Below are 23,592 nucleotides of genomic sequence, written 5' to 3' on the forward strand. Positions count from 1 at the left end.
TACTTGCATCCTTTCTGAAGGTCTTTCCACTTCAGCTCCCTTTAATGTGCTGCCTTTAAGCACTAAGCTTCCAAAAGACAGGGATTCCATTTTTGCCGTGTTTCATCTAGTTAAACTCACATCCTTCCTTCACTAAACGTGAATTTCCTTTACACCAATATTCAGTTGATTTTGTTTTCCCTCCTTTTTTCTGCCTTTACATCAAAGTTTTAGTAGTTGGACTTTAAACTTTCTCCCATGTCAAAGAAAATTGCTAAATGCACAATAAAATGTAGCTTTTCGCTTTGCCTCCTAGCTGTTTGATTAGAATATTTATTCTCCACTAGAATGCACATTTGGCTCTCTGCTATCTAAAGCCATTGTTTCTCAAACCATTTGAGGTAGTTCACCATTTATTGTTCTTTCTAAATTACAATGACATGTAGGTTTGAAGATTTTGGCACACAATAATACATTGAAAATGTAATGCACTTCAACTTTTGCCTGCTGTAAGGCAAACAGTGAGCCGCCATGAGCATTGCCTGATACCCCTAACAATAGGGGAAAGTACAGGAAAAGGGAACCCCTTCAGAGTGTTTGTGGATTCACTTCCAGCAGCCTGTGTGAGTCCTTCAGCAGCAAGTCACTAGCCACTGGGAGCCTGTGTGCACCCTTCAGCCACTGAGCCCTTTGGTGGTCCACTGCTGCAGTCATCATTCAGTACGGACATCTCCTGTTCTTCTCTTTTTCAATGGGGGTGTGTATTCTCTCTGCTTCCAGTGCCCTGCGCCACTCCGCTGCCTCTGCAGAGTCTACAACCCCTCATGGTATCATGCTGCCCAGCTTGGGCACAGACCCTGGGGTTGCAGGATTTTCAAATAAAACCCCATCAATTCCTTTAACAGGCTGTTTAATACCTGTACGAAGTCATCGCTATCAGGACTAGGTGGTTAGACTCTGTGGAGCAGCACTGAGTCTCCGCTCCCACTCTCCCAGGTCGCAGTGCCACCATTTTCTGCAGTTTGGAGTCGATAATTTGGCAATCAATGCTGATGTCTCAGTGAACTGACAGAAAAGCTTCATGCCAAGTTTCATTTATCTGCTGATACGTATTGCCAGTTCCAACGTGATACCAGCCTGCAGAGAGCATTTTTCCTTCAAAATGAGCTATTTCATACAATGCATGATAATTTTTTTTAATCTTGCATTTTATCCCAAAATATTATTTGCAGAAGGGTAGACTGTCTCTTTTTTCCTTTTTAAAATTCTGATAACGTACGTTACATTTAACCTGCTTTGCATTAATTTAATGTCTGCATAAGTGTCCATTTCACTTGCTATTATTTTATATCTAGATATGCTGGAACCAATGAATTCCCAGAAGAGTGAAAAAGGTAATAACATAAAAATCTCTCATAATTGAACATTAATTCACATTATATAACACTTAAGGGATTGTTAATGAAGTTTTCTGGCATGCAAAAATTACATCAATATTTTGAGTGTTTGCGATATTATTTCTGCCAGTTACCACTCTGCTGTATGTTTTGTCATTAACTGAACAGAAGATGAAAGTTTATTTTCAATCATCATTTTAAAATGTGCAAATTGTACTAACTTAAACATTTTTTCAACTAAATACTGTTACCATGTAGCTCTACTCATAATTTTCGTTTTATTAGCTTACCATGGCACTTCTATCGCGGGTGGCAGAGTTAACATAACGGTTAGTGCAATACCATTACAGCGCCAGTTTCTGAGTTCATATCTAGCAGTCTATAAGGAGTTTGCAAGTTCTTCCCTTGACTGTTGACCATATGGGTTTCCTCCAAGCACTCCGATTTCCTCCCACCCACCAATATGTACGAGTTCAGATGGTTAATTTGGCTGCATGGGTTTCGTGGCCGGATGGGCCTTCTACCTTGCCGCATCTTGAAACATAATATTGCATGATGCTGTAAGTCAGGGAGAGTTGAGATTTTATGTCACAGGCTGGTGTATAACTAGGAGAGTGAATTTGTAGGAAAGGATCTTCAAGGAGAGATGTAGGAATGTTGCCATATTCCTACAGCAGTTTTATGAAGCATACGTGTAGGAGCCTCAGGAAAGGGAGAATCCTGAGCCTGGAACATTAGTGTCTTCAGGGGAACAATTTTCCTACCTTAACCTTTTTATAGATGGACATTCTTGGGCACATAAGGTATGTCACTCAGGGCAGGATGCCCAGCCATTGATGGATTTAGGTGGCTGACCTGTTTTCATTTTTGATAAGCTGTTGATGTGGAAACTCTGCTATTGAATACATCCTGTCTCCTGGAGTTCTATTGATACAACTATTACTTCAAATTATGAGTCTCAATTGTAATGATAGTGATCAAGTTTCCATTGCTACCAGCAATGTCTTCAGGATCATAGCTCTTGTTTGATTATACTTGGCTGCCAGCAGGGGACTCACACAGATGGAGAGATGGCTGTATGAGAGATCTGTTATGGAGGTTTTCAAGCCTCACGATGGCTGTTCACGACTTTAAAGTAAAGAACCTTTTCCTTCATCCATATGTTGTTTAAGAACTCTCACATACAAATACAAGATGAAACATAGAAGTGGGATGAAGGAAATTAAAAGGAAATAACTTAAAAGGAAAAATCTAAAGTTAACTGATCAGTGAAAGTGAAAGTAGCTCTCCACAAATTAGCAAGAAAAAGAGAAACTAACAAAGTGAAAATGGAAGGATTACATCCACCAGCAAAACTTCAGCTGACAGGTAACGTGGCTGAAAATTGGAACAGATTCAAACAATGTTTTGGATTGTATTTAGCGGCAGTTGAAGCTGACATGAAAAGTGATAAAATGAAAGCATCAGTTTTCTTACATGTCGTGGGTGATGAAGCCCTGGACATGTATAATAACTTCACATTTGTTGCTGAAGGAGACAAAATGAAACTGGAAGAAATAATGGAACAGTTTGACGCAAACTGCATACCTAAATGTAACATGATGTTTGAGAGGCACAGATTTTTCACATGTATAGAGAAAACAGAAGAAAGTATTGATCAGTAAGTGACTGAATTGAGAAACAGAAGCAAAACGTGTGAATTTGGTGGACTGACCGACTCGTTTATAAAAGACAGACTTGTGTCTGGTATTCCAAATAATAGTCTAAGGGAAAGACTGCTAAGAGACTGTAAAAAGCCATAGCACACTCTAGGGCTACAGAAACTAAAAATGCAGGCAAAAGAGCTGTTCAGTGAAATGAGCTGCAATGTGGATGCAGTGAGCAAGAATGGACATAAACCATTTAACTAAAGTGGAAAGAGAGGCATGGCCAGAGAACAAAAATCAAAGGGACAATCGAAAGCCATGTCGTCAATGCAGAGCATAACACCTACCAAAAATGTGTCCAGCATATGGTAAAACTTGCAATATGTGCAACCACAGCAACCATTATGCCTAAAAACAAGAAAGAAAACAGAGACTGGATGTTGAGATTAAAAGTGAATGACATATACATTTCAGTTAAATTGGATACTGGAGCACAAATTAATATAATATCAGAGACTGATTTTAAGAAGATTAGACCCAGACCAAAGATGTATGAAACAAAAGTGAAGGTGACAGGATATTCAGGTACTGATATACCAGTGCAAGGAAAATGCATGGTCAAAGTGAAACACAAGGACATAGAACACATGCTAGCATTCATCGTGGTACCAAAGGATGTACAGGCCATACTAGGTTTAACAGCCTGTGAGAAAATGAACCTGGTAAAAAGAGTCCTCGTTGTGGAAAGTGAAGGAGAGACAGTCTATGATGAACTCATGAAAGAGTACAATGACCTATTTCATGGTCCAGGCTGCCTTCAAGGAGAACATACGATCAGAGTGAATAAACGTGTCCCACCAATAATACATCCATGCAGAAAAGTTCCATTTGCACTTCAAAAGCAACTAAAGGCAGAGTTAGACAGGATAGAAAGCCTGCCTGTGATTCTAAAGATAGATGAGCCAATGGAGTGGGTGAGTTCACTCATCGTTGAGTACAAAAAGAAAGGAAAGCTTAGAATTTGCCTGGATCCAAGAGATTTAAACTGAGCAATAAAGAGAGAACACTTTAAGCTTCCGATGCATTAAGAAATCGTGTCAAAGTTTGCAAATGCAAAGTCTTTCAGCAAGTTAGATGCATTATCAGGATTTTGGCAGTTGAAATTGGATGAAGTTAGTTCAAAACTGTGTATGTTCATTTGACAGATACAAATTCCTAAGGTTACCATTCGGAATTGCCTCAGCTATTGAAGTGTATCACAAAACTATCCATATAGTCTATAAGCACCTGGACGGAGTTGATACCTCAATGGATGACATCATAGTATGGGGAACCACGAGAATGGAGCATGATGAGAGACTGAGAAAAGTGCTGGAAGCAACAAAGAAAGCAAACCTGAAGCTGAATAGAGATAAATGCCAGCTCAGGGTGACAGAACTAACATTTGTAGGCGATATTATTGGCAGTGAGGGCATCAGACCAGATCCCAGAAAGATGTCCACTATTGGGAACATGCCAAGGCCACAATACAAAAAAGACATACAGAGGTTTAATGGAATGGGCAACTCTATGGGTAAATTCATATCCAACCTCTCAGAAAAGATGGCTCCATTGAGAAGACTAACAGAAAAGAACATTGAATGGGAGTGGAGTCATGACCATGAAAAGTCATGGAGGGAACTAAAGAAACTGCTCACAGAGGAACCAATTCTGAGGTTTTACGATCTTGCGAGACCCATCAAAATATCATCAAATGCATCACATAGTGGGCTCGGAACAATTCTTCTGCAAAAATATGATGACTAGCAACCCATTGCGTATGCATCATGCTCAATGACAGACACGGAGACGTGATACGCTCAAATTGAAAAGGAGCTGCTCAGCATCACATACGCCTGTGAAAGAGTTCATCAGTTTGTGTCAGGACAAGCAATTAGTGCAAAGACTGACTATAAGCCCTTAATTTCCTTGTTCCATAAGCCATTAAATGAATGTCCATTGTGAATACAAAGAATGATACAACGCTATACACTGAATGTGGCATACACTCCGGGTAAGCTAATATACACAGCAGACACGTTGTCTAGAGCTGTTGACATGAGAGATCCCGCAAACACCAAAATGGATGAAGACAAGAATGCCTTCATGGACATGATCACAAGTGCACTGCCCATATCAGATGCAAAATTGGAGCTCATAAAGTCAGAGACAAAAAAAGATGATACACTGAGACAACTGAGAAAAAACATCTTGGATGGATGGCCCAACATGAAGCAGGACTGCTCACCTGACGTTTCAGAGTACTGGAACTGCAGGGCAGAACTATCAGTGATTGAAGACATCATCTACAAAGGAAGCAAAATCCTTATTCCAAAGAGCCTGAGAAAAGAGATGCTAAAAAGGATCCATGGAGGACATCTCGGAATCAAAAAGTGTAGGAAAAGAGCACGAGAGGTGATGTACTGGCCAAGAATCAACAATGATATAACAAATGAAGTGTCAAACTGTACAATATGCCAGAAATATTAAGCAAGCAATCCTGCAGAACCACTAAAGCCACACCCATACAGACCCTACTAGACGATAGACGCTGACCTATTCGAATGTCAAGGAAAGGACTATCTTGTAGTCATAGACTATTACTCTCTGTATCCAGAGGTGTGTAAAATGAACACCACTACTGCAGATGCTGTAATAATAGGTATGAAAGCCATAGTCTCCAGATATGGCGTGGCGAACGAGGTCTTCACAGACAATGGAATTTTGCAATTCAAATTTCTGACAGTTTGCCAAAGAGTAGAACTTTGTACACACCACGTCAAGTCCTCATTTTCCCCAGTCCAATGGTCTAGTGGAAAAATTGCTACAGACAGTGAAAAGACTGATGAACAAGGCAAAAAACAGTGGAACAGACTTCTACCAGAGCATGGTAATATACCACACAATGTCGCTCGAGTGTGGTATGTCACCAGCACAACTCCTTATGGGACGTAGGCTAATATCAAACTACCCATTCAGGAGAACCTCCTAAAAACAAAAGGGGGGAGAAAGTGAGGAAGTTCAAAGAACAACGGAAAGAAAAGCAGAGGTATTACTTTGACAGAGGAACAAAAAACCTACCAGAACTCTACACTGGTGACCAAGTAAGGCTAAAAGACAAAACAAAGTTATGGACTCAGAAGGGAACTGTCATTAGTGAAGTTCAACCAAGATCATAAACCATTCAGACAGATGAAGGTGCTTTTCTGTGAAGAAATCATCGAGATATTCAAATGGAACCAGCCCCAGTAGATGGAAAGACGGGTACTGTTAAACAACCTGAATGCACATCTGAGAAGACATCATCTGAAGCAACAACTCAGATTCAAGGACAATCAATCAGGAGATCTTCAAGACACGTGAATCCCCCCTAAGAGACTCATTGAGCAAATTTAAAGACTCCTGTTCTAGAATGAAGTAGTGCTATCTTATTCACTCTTCAAGTTTTAGTGCATGTAAATGTGAACACATAAAACAAGTTTAAAAAATGTTAACACTGGTGATAATAATGAAAATGTAAGTTCCTGATGTTAAAGTTAAAATTGCAGAGTTATCCAAAGAAAACATGTTAGTTAAAAGTGATCTACTTTTGTTTTAAGAAAAGGAGATGTAATGATAATGATCATGTTTGCAATGCTACTAGCAATGTCTTAAAGATCATAGTTCCTGTTTGATTATACTTGGCTGCCAGAAGGGGCTCACGCAGATGAAGAGAGCTGTAATGGAGGTCGGCAAGCCTCATGGTGGCTGCTTAAATCAACTTTAAAGTAAAGAACCTTTTCCTTCATCTCTGTGTTGTCTAAGAACTCACACACATGATTACAAGATGAAACATCAATAGGTCTTCCAATGTGCAAGAAAATGCTACATTATCTGATGAGTTTCCAAGGGAAATGACCACAATTGCCAGGAGAAATTTGAATGTGTCTCTGGCCTGTCAGTCGAGGCTCTGAATTTTTACCTAGTATCTGAAATATCATGTGTACTGAATTGAAATATTTTGCACAATGGCAGAATGATAAAAGACTTGTGCTGTCACTCAAATCAACTGAGTTTTGGTATTTTCCTTTTAATGCTATGGTTTTGTTACATTTATTCCTGACCACTATCAATTATTCCATGCAGGTGAAACCGATACTCCAAGTAAACTGGAAATTGAAGTGGTGAAAGCCAAGCTGAATGAAGCTGCATGTGGTTTAATTGAGACTGATTACTTGACATCTGGCAGTGAGAAGGCAGAAATTGAACAAGATTCCACGACATGTGCAGATGGACCAACCTTTGATGAGTCACAGAAGCCTCAATTCCATGTAGGAGACGTGCAAGAGCTGGACAACACTGAAATACTTTGTTTATTAATCTTCTTGGATAATGAAGAATTTAGCAAGCACTTCCAAAATCTTTATGACTTCAGTTTTTCCTTTCTGACGTCCACCTTTTATGGCTATGGTGAAGTGAAAGAATTGGTTCATTACCTTGAGGTGGCAAGAGAAGCAGCAAGAAAGCGACAGATGCAGTGGGCTCAGACAAGGCTCTGTTTTCTGCTGGGCAGAATTTGTGCCAAGAAGTTGAAGTTCTCACAGGCGAGAGTTTACTTTGAAGAGGCTCTTTGTCTGATGAAAGGAAGGTTCACAGATCTGTTTCTCCTAATCGCTGTGTACACAAACCTTGTTGCCATTTATTTGAAACAGAAAAACAATGAGAAATGCTCTGCTCTTTTTGGGAAGATTGCAGCCTTACTCCTGGGTATCTCAAACTACATCTGTTCCTCTGGTGCAGAAGCTGAAATTCTGAGATCTATTTTGAAAAGGGCAGTGCTGGCAGAAGATAGGCTTGTTGAAGCAAGAGCATGCTTTCTTTTAGCTAAACTCCATATAAATCTTGAGCAGTATGACGATGGATTACCCTTCATCGAAAGACTGCAGTGTTTGAGAAACGTCATCATGTTGGAAAGCGAGATCTCTTTAGACTTTTATTTTACTCTTGGGTCACTATATTATCAAAAATGTCTACCAAATCTTGCCATAAGCTGTGTAAAATGTTCATGCTTGCGGCCTACAAGGACCTTAATGGACTGTTTGAAAAGCATTAACTTTATCATGAAAGGGGCCTCTAAACTTTGTGGAAAACTTAGAGTCACAGCCCTGATTCCACCACAAGTAGTATCTTGTCTTCAGTGGGCACTTTGCTCAGCAAGCGGCCATGATCAGGGCAGTATTAATAGAACCATTTGCCTCAGCTTATCAAAAATTTATAAACTTCATGGAAAATATGAGAAAGCAATTCACTATCTGGAAATGGCCATTAACGGGGTAGCTTCTGCTAATGCTGTGGAGATGATCAATGCACTAGTTTCTCTTGCATGGTTGCACATTCTGAATTGTCAGCCTGCCAAAGCCATGATCTTTTTAAATAGTCTACTGGAATTCCCCTCTGTCCTGAATAGCCCTGTGAAACAGGGGGTGGTTTACAATATGATAGCCATCTCAATGAGGAAAATGAACAATGTCAAGGAAGCTATTAAGAGCTATGTTGCCGCCCTTTTGACTTCTCTCAATTCAGGAATTGTACGTAACCAAGCCATTGTCAATGCAAACTTTGGTTTGCTTTGCCTATGGTCCAAGGCTCATCAACTTTCTGAACATTTACTTCTAAAGTCCATTCATCTTTTTTTCAAACTTCAAAATGTTTCCTCTGATAAAAACCTTATCCAGGTTCTGATGATGTTGGGGCACCACTATATTGATCAAGAGTTGCAAGAAAATGGGATATTTTGTTATGAATGTGCACTTCTAATTGCATTGAAAGCAAACCTTATTGAAAGTAAGTACTTGCCCTTTTAATTTATTGTTATGTATTTTCAAGGTCAAAACGGTTAAGTGAAGTTTTTGGAAGCATTGAATTTATGGTGAACTGCTGGACCATATGCTGGTCTCCGTCTCTATCTTGTACCGATAATTGCCAATCCCTGTCTCCCAATTCGACCTCTCATCCTCTGCTGCCTGGCTCCATGTGTCTGTCAACCTTCACTCTCTCTAGCTCTCTCTAGTTCACCAATACACACCACCCACCCCCTCCCCCCCCACCCCCCCGTCCACTCCCCACTTCCTGCAAATGCTGCTCAATCTTCTGGCCAATCACTCCTTTTTATTCCAGTTTCCAACATCTGCTGGATAGCAGACTTGGTTAAAACTGCTGTGAACAAACAGGGCTAGGCAGCATCCATGGATAGATATTAGAACCAGGATTCAAGAGGGTTGAAGGCAAGAAGTGGTCCCGAAGCACCTCAGGCATTGAAGGCTTCCTGACCAGATCAGTGTTTGGATCTGGAGCTCGGGCTGCCAGCTCGGCAGCTGTAGAGGCTGTGGGAGCCTCTGAAGGGACTCTCTTTTTGCTTCTCTTTCTCTTACTGTAAGGGGCTGCTGGGTAATTCTAATGGCGACTCTTTCTTCGCCTTACAGCAGACAAAAGGACATTTTGTGTAATATTACATTTTCTGCTTTATTATGTGACAATAAAAAAATCTTGAATCAGTCGATATTCTGGATTGATGTGATTATCAAGACTACAGTAGGAAGTGGCGATATCGAGTGACCTGAGGTGATAGGGCATTGATGTATTGGTCCTGGGCTGCATCCATTTTCAGAGTCAGATTAAATGTAAATTTAAGGAACAACACGGGATAATTCTGCTGGACAGTCTTAAACGTCATGGCATGAATATTGATTTATTTCCAAATGAGGGTAACTCCCGCTTCAGTCTGATTCTCCTGTCTCAATTTCTTTACCTCCCCGCTCTTTTCATTTTCACCCTCTTTCCACCCTCACCACTGTCTTCTCTCCCTCTGTGTCTCGCCACCTTTCCCACCTTTTTTCTCCCAATATACTACCATCCCTTATCCCATCCCCATCTCATTTTCCCCCTACTTCCAATTGATATACTTGATATCACCCCCTTCCTACTTTAGTCTCGCTAAAGGGTCCCAATGCAAAATGTTGACAGACCATTTCTCTCCATAGATTCTCCTGACTCGAGGGCCCGAGTCCCTCTATCTTTATCCACTCAAGCATTTCATTCTCCGCCTTTTGTCTTTGCCTGAGCCTCTTTGCTACTTTTTCACTTTGAATCAAGACCATCCATTCAGCTGCCTTGGTCACTTCTTCGCTGTAGTCATCTAGGTCAAATTTCCAAATTGCTGCTTGTCCTAACTGAACTCACATGTAGCTCGAACTGTCCTGTATGGTCTTCTGAGCTCATGTGGCCCATGAGATCTACCATGTTATTTTTGACCCTGATCATGCCAAACTTTTAACCACTCAACTCTTTATTGACCTTCATCAAAGCTGAATGCTCCTCTGGCATAGCCCTTGGTATTCAAATCTGCTCTCATCAACCACCCTAGACATCTCCATACCCCTCCCCTCTCTTCTTGCCAACGACCGATGCCTCTCCAACCTTCCTTTTTTCTCAGTATTCGTTACATTGAGATTTTCCAAATCTATTCCACTTTTACTGAAGTTTATTGGTTGATTCCTCTCATCAGGTTTTCAGTTCTGCCATAATGCTGAAAAGGCTAGTCGCCTATTATTGAGATTTTATCTGACCATAACTGTGATCAATAATGATGCCCCCTCATCGTTCCCTACACGCTGCTGGGAGACTTTGGTTGGCCAGCATACCTTAATCTGCTGCCTTTTTTCATCTGGAAGGACTGACCATCACTGGTCCAGTTATAATTTAACCAGCTATCCGAGAGAATCACTCTCAAGAACATCTCTTCCCACTCCTGCATTGTCACACCCAAGAAACCCATCTTTTATTCCTTCCGGACTCCACCCCTGCCTTCCTCCTGCTATCACCCGCGGCATGCCCTTCCCCCATCAAGCATCTTCCACGAATGATGCTTGATGGACTTCTAACACCAGGTGAACAGTAATTGTTCCAACTAAAGGTGAAGATGGTGTCTTTTTTTTCAGCTGTATTTCACCTGACTCTATTTCTCACTGGCAATTTATTTTGTGTTTGATGAGTGAGTTTATAATCAAATATTCCAGCCATCAACTGGACTCTGTCCCCTTCTGGCTTCGTTCAACCATGACATTAGTTACTCATAGATTTGACCTTTCCAGTGCTCTACCCCTCTCTCTTTCTGTTAGGGAGGAAGCTAATCCCATCACTCTGACCTTGTCTCCACTGACCCTGATCTGCCAATGCCTTCAGGTTGAAGTTTGCATCTCTGTTTTCCTGTCTCCATTTCACCAGGTTTTCGAGATGTGATCTCGTGCACAACTTGAACCTTTGCCGTGTTTTCAGTCTTCATGCCATAGGCTCTGGAATTCTCACTGCAGTTTGCCTCTGCTTCCCTCCCCTTTCTTCTAACTTTAGGACGTGTGTCTTAATGGCTGATGTCTCTCAGTACTGAGCTGCAGTAGCTTGCTTTACTCTTTGCTGATGTTGCTTTTGATAAATACCAGGATTTCAACCTGAATCCTTGACTGTATTTCACTCCTTTGATGCCTGATCTGCTGCTTGTTTGCCTCGAATTGCAACATCTCCGATGTTGTTTGGGTGAATAGGAGTTTTCGTAGCTGGCGAGTCTTGAGAGTCGTGCAGTGGGGAAACAGGCCCTTGAGGCCAGTTCCCTCACACCCACCAAAACATCCCACCTGCGAGAGTACCAACTGGCTGCATTTCGGCCATATCCCTCTCAACCTAACCTATCCACGTATCTGCCCAAATTTGTTTCAAATAAGCGAGGAAATAGGCCGTTGGAATTTGTTCTGCAGGGCTGGAAACCATTCAAAATAACAAATCCTCAAATGGAGTCTTCTTCCTCTTCAAAATTTGTAGGAACCAGCATTGAAGACCCTATGGTTGCTTCCAGATTGAACATATTCCATTACTTTTGTCCCAATACCATAGAAATATTGAATACAGTCTCTTCCTGTTCTTTTGTAGTCCGAGGGGCTGATTTGTCAAGTCAGGTTTATCTGAATGCGCAAGTACAACCTGATGAAACAGCGTTCTCTCATCCTTGATGCAAAACATGCAGGTATTACACACATACAGACAAAGAATACATATGCAGGACAAGTATTCATGCTGCATATACAAATAAATATTGTTTGGTAAATATGGGAGTCTCGGATGGTCAGTGTGAGCAGTTCCTTTGGCCGTTCAGCATTCTTACTCCCCATGGGAGAAGCTGTTCCTCAGCATGTTCCTCTTCCCCGATGGGAACAGCTGAAAGATGGTGTGTGCAGAGTGAAAGGGGTCCTCATCCATTTTCATGCCCTCTTCAGACAACGATCCGAGTAGATCACATCGATGGGGAAAAGGAGACTCCAGTGATTCCCCTCTGTCACTCCAACAGTCCTGTTGATTAAAAAGGGGTAGGGGAGGCTTGGTACATTTAGAACAGCCTGCCAAATTGAATCAATCATTCCAGTATGTTGGTTCATGCAGCAAAATGAATGAATGCTTCATGATGTCCGAATATATGAATCGTACTTCTTAAAAAAAAATGCCAATTTGATTAAAGTAATTTGTATGAACAAGGGAAATAATTTTGAAAGCCAGTAATTTGATTCTCCCTGACCTGCTTCAAGTGTCACCTGCACTTTTTTATTTCAATGTTTACTTTTTTTGAATCCAGGCCAAGTACAAGTTACTCAGTCGCTCTGGCAGTTTTACAGTTCTATCCTTCCCAATGAAACCCAATGTATTGTCTACAATGAATTTCTTCTTTCCCTTGCCCGTACGTTGATGAACAAGGAACTGGAGGGTCACGTTCTACAAAATACCAGTCAACATTACCTCAACTTGGGAACTGAAAGGTAAACCCATAGAGTTAAGTGATGCCAGTAAAAGCTCGGGAGATTGGGCATTTGTTTAGCTTCACAGATTCACAAAGGGCAAAATCATTTTCATATTTGTTTTCTTTGTGGATTTGTACCTTCCACAGGTCTTCCCAGCTATTATATTGTGTAGGTTAGTTTTAATAAATGCAGTTGTGATTATTCTGTATCACTTAAAATTAATTTGATAGAGCATTTTATCTGTTTGCAGGATTAGTTTGTACCTTGGATCCAGTGAATGGCAGCAAGCTTTTTTGTGGCATTTCTGAATGCTGAATGGAAAAATATATATTTTTCTTTTCCCATTGGTCCTTTGTTTGCAGAAAATAAACATTATTCTTCAGCAATTGGACAGCTGTCTTTATGTCCTACTGTTACAAGTCTTTGAGGCACAGTACATCTTTTAATCTTCTAATCCAACATCAGTTACTGGCCAATACCAGATAACCCCTCTCCAAGATGCTGGAAAATCAACCATGGTAATGCATGAACGTTTGGTGAATGTAGTGTCTAAAATGACTGCTTCTTGAATGGTTAACTGAACAGATCAATTTGATTACTCGAGTCTAAAGTGTGATAAGTACAATTTCTTTTCTCTCTGCTTTGCCACAGAACACGTTAATTCACTCCCCCAGCTGTAAAGTGTCAGGACAATACGATGAGAAGCAATTCATGTTAATGGCTTTGAAGGGTTGAGGACTATGAAATGTTTATCCATTCTGTATTCTGAAAACCAATAATAGTCAGGCCGAGGTCTTCCTCTAGCTTAATACTATGTGGGGTCAGTAATACCAATCACTGAGAGCAGTGGTTTTCAAACTTTCTCTTTCCAGAGAAGGTTGACAGCTACTGCTCTGGACCCAATGGTTACTGAAATATTTTGCTTGAGAAAAATTGTCATTGGTCCATTTCCTTTGGAGTTATGAAACCGTGCACATAACGAGTCAATTAGGTACAACTAAAACAATGGTTCTCAACCTTCCCTACCCACCCACATACCACCTTAAGTTATCTCTTACTAATCACAGAGCACCTAAGGCATAAGGAATACTTGAAGTGGTATGTGAGTGGAAAGAAAAAGGTTGAAAAGCACTGACTTAGAGGATCACAAAAACTGCAGGTGCTGTTAATCAGACTGTGGTATAGATTATAAGAATTAGAATGTTGTAAAAGTAAAGGATTCCATTTATATATAAAGTGATGTATTGATCTTTCTTGTATCTGGTCCATTTCCACATTAACCCACATCGGCGGTTGATCAATATCAAACAATCTATTAATAAATTTCAACTGTGCAGCTTGATAATAATTTTGAAAGTGTGGCAGCTGAAGACCTCCCAAATCATATTTCAATGTTAATTTTTGCATAAATACTCGAGATAATTTACCTTTCCACAAAAACAAATGTATTACTTTATTTAATTCTTTAAAAAACTTCCCCGGTGTAGCACTAGGGATAGATGAAAACAAATAATGAATGCGAGGATATATATTAATTTTAATACAATTTACCTGATGAATCAATGTTAATGGTAGATCTTTCCATCTGTTTAAATCAGACTTAATCTTATTTAATAATGGTAAATAATTTAAATTATATAAATTTTGATGCTCCTTATCCACAGTTACACCCAAATACTTAATCTTATCTGACCATTTAAATTTTGTAATTTGCATACAATCTGAATAATCCCCATCTGATATTGGTAATATCTCACTTTTATCCCAGTTTACCTTATAACCTGACATTGATCCATAATATTTTAACAAATCTTGTAAAGGTTCGAAAGAATTCTTAGGCTGGGACAAATATATCAAAACATCATCAGCAAATAAATTAATTTAGAGCTCCAGTAGCGCAACCGGTTAGCGCGCAGTACTTATACAGCAAATAAATTAATTTTATACTCTCATCAACCAATTGTAATTCCCTTAATATTTACATTCTGTCTAATTGCTTGAGCCAAAGGTTCTATAACCAATGCAAATAAAGCTGGTGACAATGGGCAGTTCTGTCTAGTTGACCTAAACAAATTAAATGCCTGTGAAATCTGCCCATTCGTCACCACCCGTGCAGAAGGATTAGTATATAATTGCCTTAACCCAACCAGTAAAAGTACCTAGATTGAACCATTTGTTGAAGGTATGGGATAAGTGGAATCAATGTATAGGATCGAATGATGTGTTTTCAGTTAAAACTCTGTTATATCAGAATCAATTAATAATTGCATTTTCTAAGCATAATCCTTACTTGAAGGACTGGGACTCAAAGTGATTGATATCAGTGGAAGATTGTTTTGAAATAGGTTAATTTCTCTCGTTTGATAGACTTAGAGAGATATATCACAGAATACTCTATTTGCTTATTATCAAGTATATGATTTGTTAATGTTTTGGTCGAGATTTAATATTACCAAGTCAATCAAAGTTTGAGAAATTAGTTATGGATAAGGGAAAGAAAGGATTTGTCTCAGAAATGTATTTGTTGTTACAAGCAAAAATGAAGAAGGTAGATATATTTAGAATAAGGGATAAATGGGAGAAGGATTTATCTATTCCTATCTCTGTGGAAGAATGGTCTGAAATGTGTTTGGATGGTGTTACAAACTTAATTAACGTACGTTATAGTTTAGTTAATTATAATTTCTTATATCAATTATATTTAACTCCTGAAAAATTAAAAAGATATGTGCACTTGGTGTGGGAATGTATGAAGGTTAAGACTTTTTGGGAGAAAGTAATTAAATTTTTGCGAGATTTGTTCCAAATAGAACTATATGTGGATTCATGGATGTGTTTATTGGGGTTTATGAATCCAATTATAGCAGGTTCACATTTGGAAAAACCTCAAAGAGCATTTATACGACTGGGTTTGGCAGTGGCTAGAAAATCTATAGCTGTAACTTGGAAAAATGAAGTTGAATTAAATATACAAAGATGGCATGAAGAAATTCAATCATGTTTGTATTTAGAGAAGATAATGTATAATTGACAAAATAATTTTTTTTGTTAAAATGTGGATTTTGTATTTGGAATATATGAATTTAGATGTAAATTAGATATTTTGTTTGTGTTTAACGATGTAGATTGACGCACCTCACCTCAACCTATTATGATTTAATGTAAATGTTTTTTTATATAAGCTCCAAGGAGGGAGGGTGGTAGCGGATGGGAGGGTTGGGAGAGGAGAGTTATAGGGGGTAGATTTAGTTTTGTATTTTGGTAAATTTTAAATAAATTTTTCAAAACAAAATTAGAATGTTGTGTTGCAATTTTTGGTGGGGTGAAATACTGATATATTTATAATGTAAATTGAAAAATGAAGTCAGAAATATTGTATGTATTTTTGTCGCCACACTGAAGAAAGGATGAGATTGTGTTGAAGAGGGTGCAGATGAGCTTCACCTGGATGTTGCTTGGATTGGAGCATTATAGTAATAAGGAGAGACTCGATAGGCTGGGGTTTCTTTTTTTTTCTGATACAGAGGAGGCAGAAACCTGAGAGAGCTACATCAAATTGAGGGGGATAGCTTGTTTCTATCTTTTTTCCCTCAGTGGGGGTATCTGACAAGAGGGAGAGGTGGGAGGTATAGAGGACAGTGAGTCGTTGGAGTCTGGGAATGCATGGGGGGCTGAAGCGATGGTGAAGGCAGGTATTCTCATGTTTGTATGTAGATGAGGACTTGAATTGACAAAGCTATAGGCCCAATGTGGGTAAATGGAATGAGTGTGAATAGATACATTGGGGGGGCATTGGAAATGATAGGTTGAAGGCCCATTTCTCTGTTATGTAACTACTTCTATGAACTCGTCATGGCAGGCAGCATCTGTGGCAGGAGATGTATGCAGAGTATCAGCTGTTTCTGCTTGTGCATAATAGGTTGTAGATTCAAGTTCTCCAGCAGGCTGGAGCATTGTCCAGCACATATTGCTGGTGTGTTTTATTTTACCCCGATCAGACTTTACGTCGATTGTGTGTCAGTGAGGCATTGTCCTGCCTGCTCAATGGATGTGAAAGAAGAATTGCTTTTCCAGATGTGGGAATCGGCACATTGACCAGGTCAGCATTTTGTACCTCAAAGAAGGTGTGATTGAGGCATCTTACTACATGTGGAACAATTGCAGCAGATTGAAAAGGCATAATTTAATTTGTGATGTAATATTCTAAATCATGATTAGATGCTGATGATGTGTGAAATGTGCTAGGTAAACATTTCGTAAAATTTGTAGATCAAGGAAGAGCAAGACTCCTCCACACTGGCAGGGTTCCAGGCTTAGAATGGGAATGAGGTGGTGCATCCCCATCAACCTCCTGTTGTTTTCAGCTGCCTATTACCCTTCTCCTTTTAAGTTGGTTATAGTTGTGGATGTAGGAGCTATTGTCTGAGTATTTTAAATATAGTTCATTGATAATCTTTGATGGTGTTTGTGACATTTTTATATGAATGTTACATTTTGTGCAGTGGATAAATCCCAGGAAATCGTAACAAGTTTCATTCCCCCCCCCCCCCCCCCACCATGTTGATAGCACAGCACAGAAATAGGCCCTTCAGCCAACTTGAACTAATTCCATTTTCCTGCACATGGTCCATGAAACTTCTATTTCCTGCCTGTTTATGTGCCTCAAAATGTTGCTATTGGATCCACTTCAGTCACCTTCCCTGGCAACGTGTCCCAGACGTCTCCACTCAGTGTGTGAAATAAAAATGAATTCCCCTGTATGTCTTTCACCTTTGCTCCTCTCACCTTAAATCTATGCCCTCTATTCTTCAACATTTGCACCCTAGTTAAAAAGAAAACCCTCTACCCCATCTCTTTTATATACTTCTATCAGAATGGCCCTCAAATTAATTGCTCCAGAGAAAATCATCCAAGTTTGACCATCCTCCTTATCGCTAATAATCTCTAATTTAGACAATGGCCTGGTGAACATTTATTTTGCACTTTCTCCAAAGCCTCCACATCCTTTCTATAACACACACCTCAACTGTGGCTTCACCAAAGTTTCATATAGCTGCAACTTGGCTTGCCAATTTTCAAACTCCATGCCCCAACAGATAAAGGTGGGTATTCTGTATGCTGCCTTTACCACCCCATCTCTTGCATTGCCACTTTTTGTAAGCTGTGGACTCACCCCACCATCCCTCTGCACATAAGTTCTCCTCATGGTTCTGCCGTTTACTGCATATTTTCTGCTTGCATTGAAACCTCCCAAAGGTAAACACCTCATTTGTCTGGATTGAATTCCATCTGCCATTTCCCTGCCTTATTTCCAAGTGGTCTATATCCTACTGTGACCTTTAATAACCCTCCTCACTGTCCACAACACTGATGATTTTGAGTTGTCTGTAAACTTGCTCATCAGCTTATCTACATTTTCACTCAAATCATTCATTATAATCGAAAGCAACTGATGTCTCCTCACTGACCCCTGTGGAACAACACTGATTATCCACCCCCAGTCAGAATCTGCACCACTTCCTTCTGTCTAATGAATCCAAACCTGTTTTGAATCCAATCTACCAAGCTTCTCTGAATCCATCTCCCATGTGGAATCTTGAGTGCTCAACTAAAATCCAAGTGGATAACATCATTTACTCTCCCTATTCTCCCTCATCGGAAATCTCAATCAAGATATATTTAGCTAAGCTTACTGTGTATAATAAGTTCATGCTTTTCCAGAAATGTGTAAATCCTATCCCTAAGAATCTTCTCTAGCAAGTTCCCTACCATTGATATAAGGTTCATGGGCCTGCAATATCCTGGTTTGTCCTGAATACCTTTCTTAAACAAAGGAACAATATTGACTGTTCACTCATCCTCTTCCAGTGTTACCTTGCCTGAGCCTTGGGTAAATACAAAGATAAGATCCTTTTACTTATGGATGCTGTGTGACCTTCTGAGTTTCTCCAGCACATTTGCGTTTGCTTTCCCCTTCCTCCCTCATCCCCCCACCTTTTTGTTCCAGTTCCAGCTGTTTTTCTATGTTCCAGACAAAGGGCTCAGGTCTGAAATGTTGGTTGTCCTTTACTTCCTATGGATGCTGCATAACCTGCTGAGTTTCTCCAGTACATATGTGTATTGCACAAGACCCCAGCAATAACCTTCCTTGCCTCAGGCCCTGAGGACCTATCTTTGTTAACATCTTCAATCGACCTAGCACCTCTTCCTCTTGGATATCAACATGTTCTAGAATATCAGCATACCCCTCCCAGACCTCACTGTCTTCTTGGTGAATACCGATACAGTGTACTTATTTAGTGTCTTGTCCATTTCTAGCTTCAGGAATAAATTCCCTCCTTTGTTCTTGAGTCATCCTACCCTCTCCCTAGAACCCCATTTGTTTTTATTCTATACGTAAAATGCTTTGGAGTTTTTCTTAATTGTCCTTGCCAAGGACATGTTGTGGCCCCTTTTGGTGTTCCTGGTTCCCTGTTTATGTTCTTTCCTGCTTTTATATTCTTTCCTGCTTTTATATTCCTCAAAGGCCCTGTCAAATTTCAGATTCTTAAACCCTGCATGTGCTTCCTTTTCCTCTTTGACTAAAACTCTTGTGATCTAGAGCCCCAGAACTAGCCATCCTTGTCTGTATTCCTCAGCAGAACATGCCAGTATGAAACTCTGACCATAATTTTAAATGTCTTCAATCTGTCAGATGTTGTCTTGTCCAATAACACCAGGTCCCAACCTACTCCTCATGCCTACTGCTTAATAGTGTAATTAGCCTTCCTCCCAATTTGGACCTTATCTCCAAGCTCCAATATTCCCATCATTTACGTATCTTAAAAGTTGTGGAATAGTGAGCTCTGTTCCGAAAGTGTTCGGTAACAATATTAATATTTGGGGAGAATTGTCTTGTTGGAGTCATGCTGTCTATCAGTACCCTTTCTGCAAAGTGCTCACAGAAAGGTCAATTCTGGATTGTTTACCTAAGATAACAGCAGATGGAGCAGAAGAAATAACTCCTGTTGTTTGCTGGAGAAGGTGGGGATTTTGCAAGACATGAGTCACATGCTCTCTTTGGAGTTTCAGTTGGAAATGAGTGAGAGATGAATTAACAGCTCAGTCAGTCAGTCAGTGTGTGGGACACTGACAAGTAACTGAAAAGTGCAATCCAGGAAAAACTGTTTGAAACTGATGAAAGCAAGTTCCAGAGCAGTAGATGGCTGGAAGTGCTATCTGTCTGATGTGTCTCTTGAAATAGAGGAAGAAATTGAACTCTGTGATAGCTTGAAGAAAGAGGTTACCATCTAGAAGACCCTGATGGGGCAGGTTTCATCAGCAAGACCCTGAGAGGACTAGTGGTGGTACCACAGTTGTGGAAATCCTGGAGCAACAAATATCTCTCTCTGCAAACTCTTTAAGAACTTTCCTGAGTGGTAAACATTTACCTTTCAAGCACCAAGCCTGGTCAACTTTATACATGTTAAATTCTGTGTACAGTATGGTGATTGTCTGCAACCAGAGAACTTGGAAGAAGGAGAAGTAAGATTCAATGTGAACCAAATAACTTTTCTTGAATTTACACACACATTACATACACTTGCACTTAGTATAGAGTATAGTATAAGAATAGAGTTAAGTTAAAGTTTGATTCTATTTTCATGTTTAAAGTTGATTAAAAATAACTTTTGTTTTGAAAGCCACTTGTCTTGGTGATGTCTATTGCTGCTGGGTTTTGGGGTCCTTTGGGCTCATAACAGTTCTCCCACTGAAACCATTACTTGGCCACATATGCTTCCCAATATATAACTCGATCCATGGCTGGATTGTCAACAAGCCCACCCTCAGAACCGGTGCACGGGGATGGGGGAGGGGGGTGGTGCTGACCGGGCTGAGCTGGGGTGGGGGGAGTACTGACCAGGCTGAGTGGTGGGAGCAATACCTGATGTGACATTCAATGTGCATGGTACCACTTCCTCCCTTCGCCTTCCCAGACTAACACATGCAAGTATAGTGTGTTAGTCAGAACCACGTCATTCTTGACGCAGGGGTGCCGGAGCTTTTGGGATATCACTTCATCCCATGAGGTCTGCTCCCTAGGCGGCTGTCTTGTTGGCCCCACCACCACCATATCACCCCCCACTCGCAAACCCCCTGATAAACCTTGTAAATTCTGCCCATCTAAGTCTCTGGCATTGAGTCCCAATCTATACTTTCATGTCTCTTCATGATCTGCTTGCATATCTGTTCCCTCAACTCCATACAACACTGTCATAATGTTTCATCTTTTTACTGGACTCTATTCTCCTTGATTTTCTCCACCCACATAATTTTCATGAAGAGTTGAAAGAATTCTCATAATAAAGTTGTCCCCTTTTTAAAATCCAGGGCATTCAGGTCAGCGTTGGAATACACCAAAGAAAGCCTTGGAATTTTTATAGATCTGAAGATAAAGGAGAAGGAAGCTTGTGCTTGGCTACAGGCTGGGAAGACTTATTATGTTCTGGGAAAGAATGAATTGGTGGATCTGTACATCCAGGTAAAAGCATTTTTTAAAGATTGAACACAGCAGGAAAGCTTATCAAAATTTGACTTTCATATGGTTCGTTCAAATCTGAAGTTACCTATTTTAGCAAGGTAGGAGTCAAAAAGGCCATATGACGATTATTTGATAGAGTAAAATTCTTTCTTGTATTTTTAAAAAAAACTTTAAGATTTTCAAATTACATAAAAACAATACATAAAAATAATAGCAAAATAAACTAAACTAAAACAATATAAACCCACCCTCAGCACGCCCTGCAAGGGGAGCAAAACAAAGCATATATCAACCAGCTGCCAACATAAACTATATAATATCTTAAGATATTTCTAAACCCATACATTCCAAATAAGGTGACCACATTTGAACAAAAAAAGAGTAATTATTATGCAAATTATAAGTAATTTTTTCCATGTAAATACAAGATTGCAATTCATTGTGCCAATTATTCATATTTACTTCTACCTCATCTTTCCAAGTAATTGCAATACTCTTCAGTGCTACTGCTAATGCTAACTGAATAAAAGCTATTTGAAACTTGTCCAACCCCAAACCAGTCAGTGAAACAATATAACCCAGCAAAAGAATTTCTGGATATAATGGCAATTTAATCCTAAATAACTTTTTAAAAAATACTCTAATTTTTCCCCAAAATGGTTGGACTTTATCACAAAACCAAACTGCATGTAAAAATGTTCCAATATGTAAACCACATCTAAAACATAAATCCAAATTACTAAATCCATATTTTTTCAGTTTCTCATGGGTCAAATACAACTGATGTAAAAAATTATAATTAACCAAACTATATCTTGCATTAAGTAATTTAGTCACCCCATCTTGGCACATCACTTCCCAATCCTCTTGAGGTATATCATAAGATAAGTCACCTTCCCATTTATTTCTAGATTTATTTAAATTTGGTTTATCCATACTCTCTTGCAACAAAGCATACATATCAGAAATAAAACCTCTTTTTAACGTATGCAAAATCAGAAACTCGAATTTCGCTAGTTCAGGTAATTTCATTTCTCTTCCATAATTATCTCTTACCAAAGCTCAAACTTGATAATATACAAATAAAGAATTAGCTGATATTCCAAATTTTTCTCTAAGTCTACTTCAAGCATACAAAACCATGAAGTTTGTCATGGAAAATTCATTTACTGCATTACACTTGGACGTTTTCCCTGCTGACCTTGGTGCCGTCAGTGACGAAAATGGTGAAAGGTTTCACTAGGACATTGTGACCATGGAAACTGGACAACTGGAATCCATCAGTGCTGGCTGACTGTAGTTAGACACTGACATGAGAGGCATCAGATGCTGAGTACAAAAGAAATTCAGCAGCAAAACATTTTTATGTCAATGGAACTAATGCAATGTGTCAGCATCGTTATGCAATTAAACATGTTAAATTAAAAAAAGCTGATGTTTCGCCAACCTCCTACGTGATACAACAAATCTGAAATTATCTTTGTGTTCAGATTGAAGTTGTCTATCGCAATCCCCAATTTCTTTTCAGGAAGCAAACCTTTTGGGGGGAAAGATGTTGTCCAGTGTAATTGTCAGGGATTAAATTAAGTTCTTTTGAGAAAGTGTGTTGCTTCATAATTGCAATAAACAAAACTATCACAATGATTCCTGAAAAAAGTCCGCCCCCCCACCCCCCCCCCTCGCCTTGGGTCTCTTTTAAATCTTTCCCCCTCTCTTCATAAATTTATGACCTCTAGTTTTAGACTTCCCCACCCTGGAAAAGGACTGTGACTGTTTACCTTACCTATGCCCTTCCAGATTAATAACACCTTTCCTGCTGCTGGGCGATCTAAACTCCACACCAAACGCCACCTTCATCCACTCTGCAATCCTCCCCACCGTGTCTATATGTGATCCGACCCTTCAGTTTCTCTTTTTAACCATGTTCTCTAGGACCGTACCATTAACTGTGTAATTTCTGCCCAGGTTTAACCTACTAAATTTAACACCTTGTATTTATGTGAGTTAAATTCCACCTGCCATTTCTTGGTCCACTTTCCAAGTTCTTTTAGCTCCTGTAATCATTTTGGATGGCTTCCTTAACTGTCACGAAGATTCCTGAAGCAACTTTCAGCCCAATGCATTAATTGCTGTTTACTTCCTGTAGACGGTGCGTGACCTGCTGAGTTTCTCCAGGTGCATTGCATGCGACC

General features: G+C 39.7%; 1 protein-coding gene across 2 annotated transcripts in view; it reads left to right on the forward strand.

Moving 5' to 3' along the window:
- LOC138758123 (SH3 domain and tetratricopeptide repeat-containing protein 1) overlaps positions 1-23,592 on the forward strand; it is an 83,500-nt gene that overhangs the window by 36,002 nt on the left and 23,906 nt on the right. For both annotated transcript variants that reach the window (XM_069926615.1, XM_069926616.1), the window contains exons 9-12: positions 1,335-1,373; positions 7,187-8,884; positions 12,717-12,897; positions 21,250-21,400. In XM_069926615.1, the coding sequence (XP_069782716.1) occupies positions 1,335-1,373; positions 7,187-8,884; positions 12,717-12,897; positions 21,250-21,400 (2,069 nt within the window). The remainder of the gene's footprint in view (positions 1-1,334; positions 1,374-7,186; positions 8,885-12,716; positions 12,898-21,249; positions 21,401-23,592) is intronic.

This window comes from Narcine bancroftii, chromosome 3 (assembly GCF_036971445.1).
Source record: "Narcine bancroftii isolate sNarBan1 chromosome 3, sNarBan1.hap1, whole genome shotgun sequence".
Taxonomy (NCBI): Eukaryota; Metazoa; Chordata; class Chondrichthyes; order Torpediniformes; family Narcinidae; genus Narcine; species Narcine bancroftii.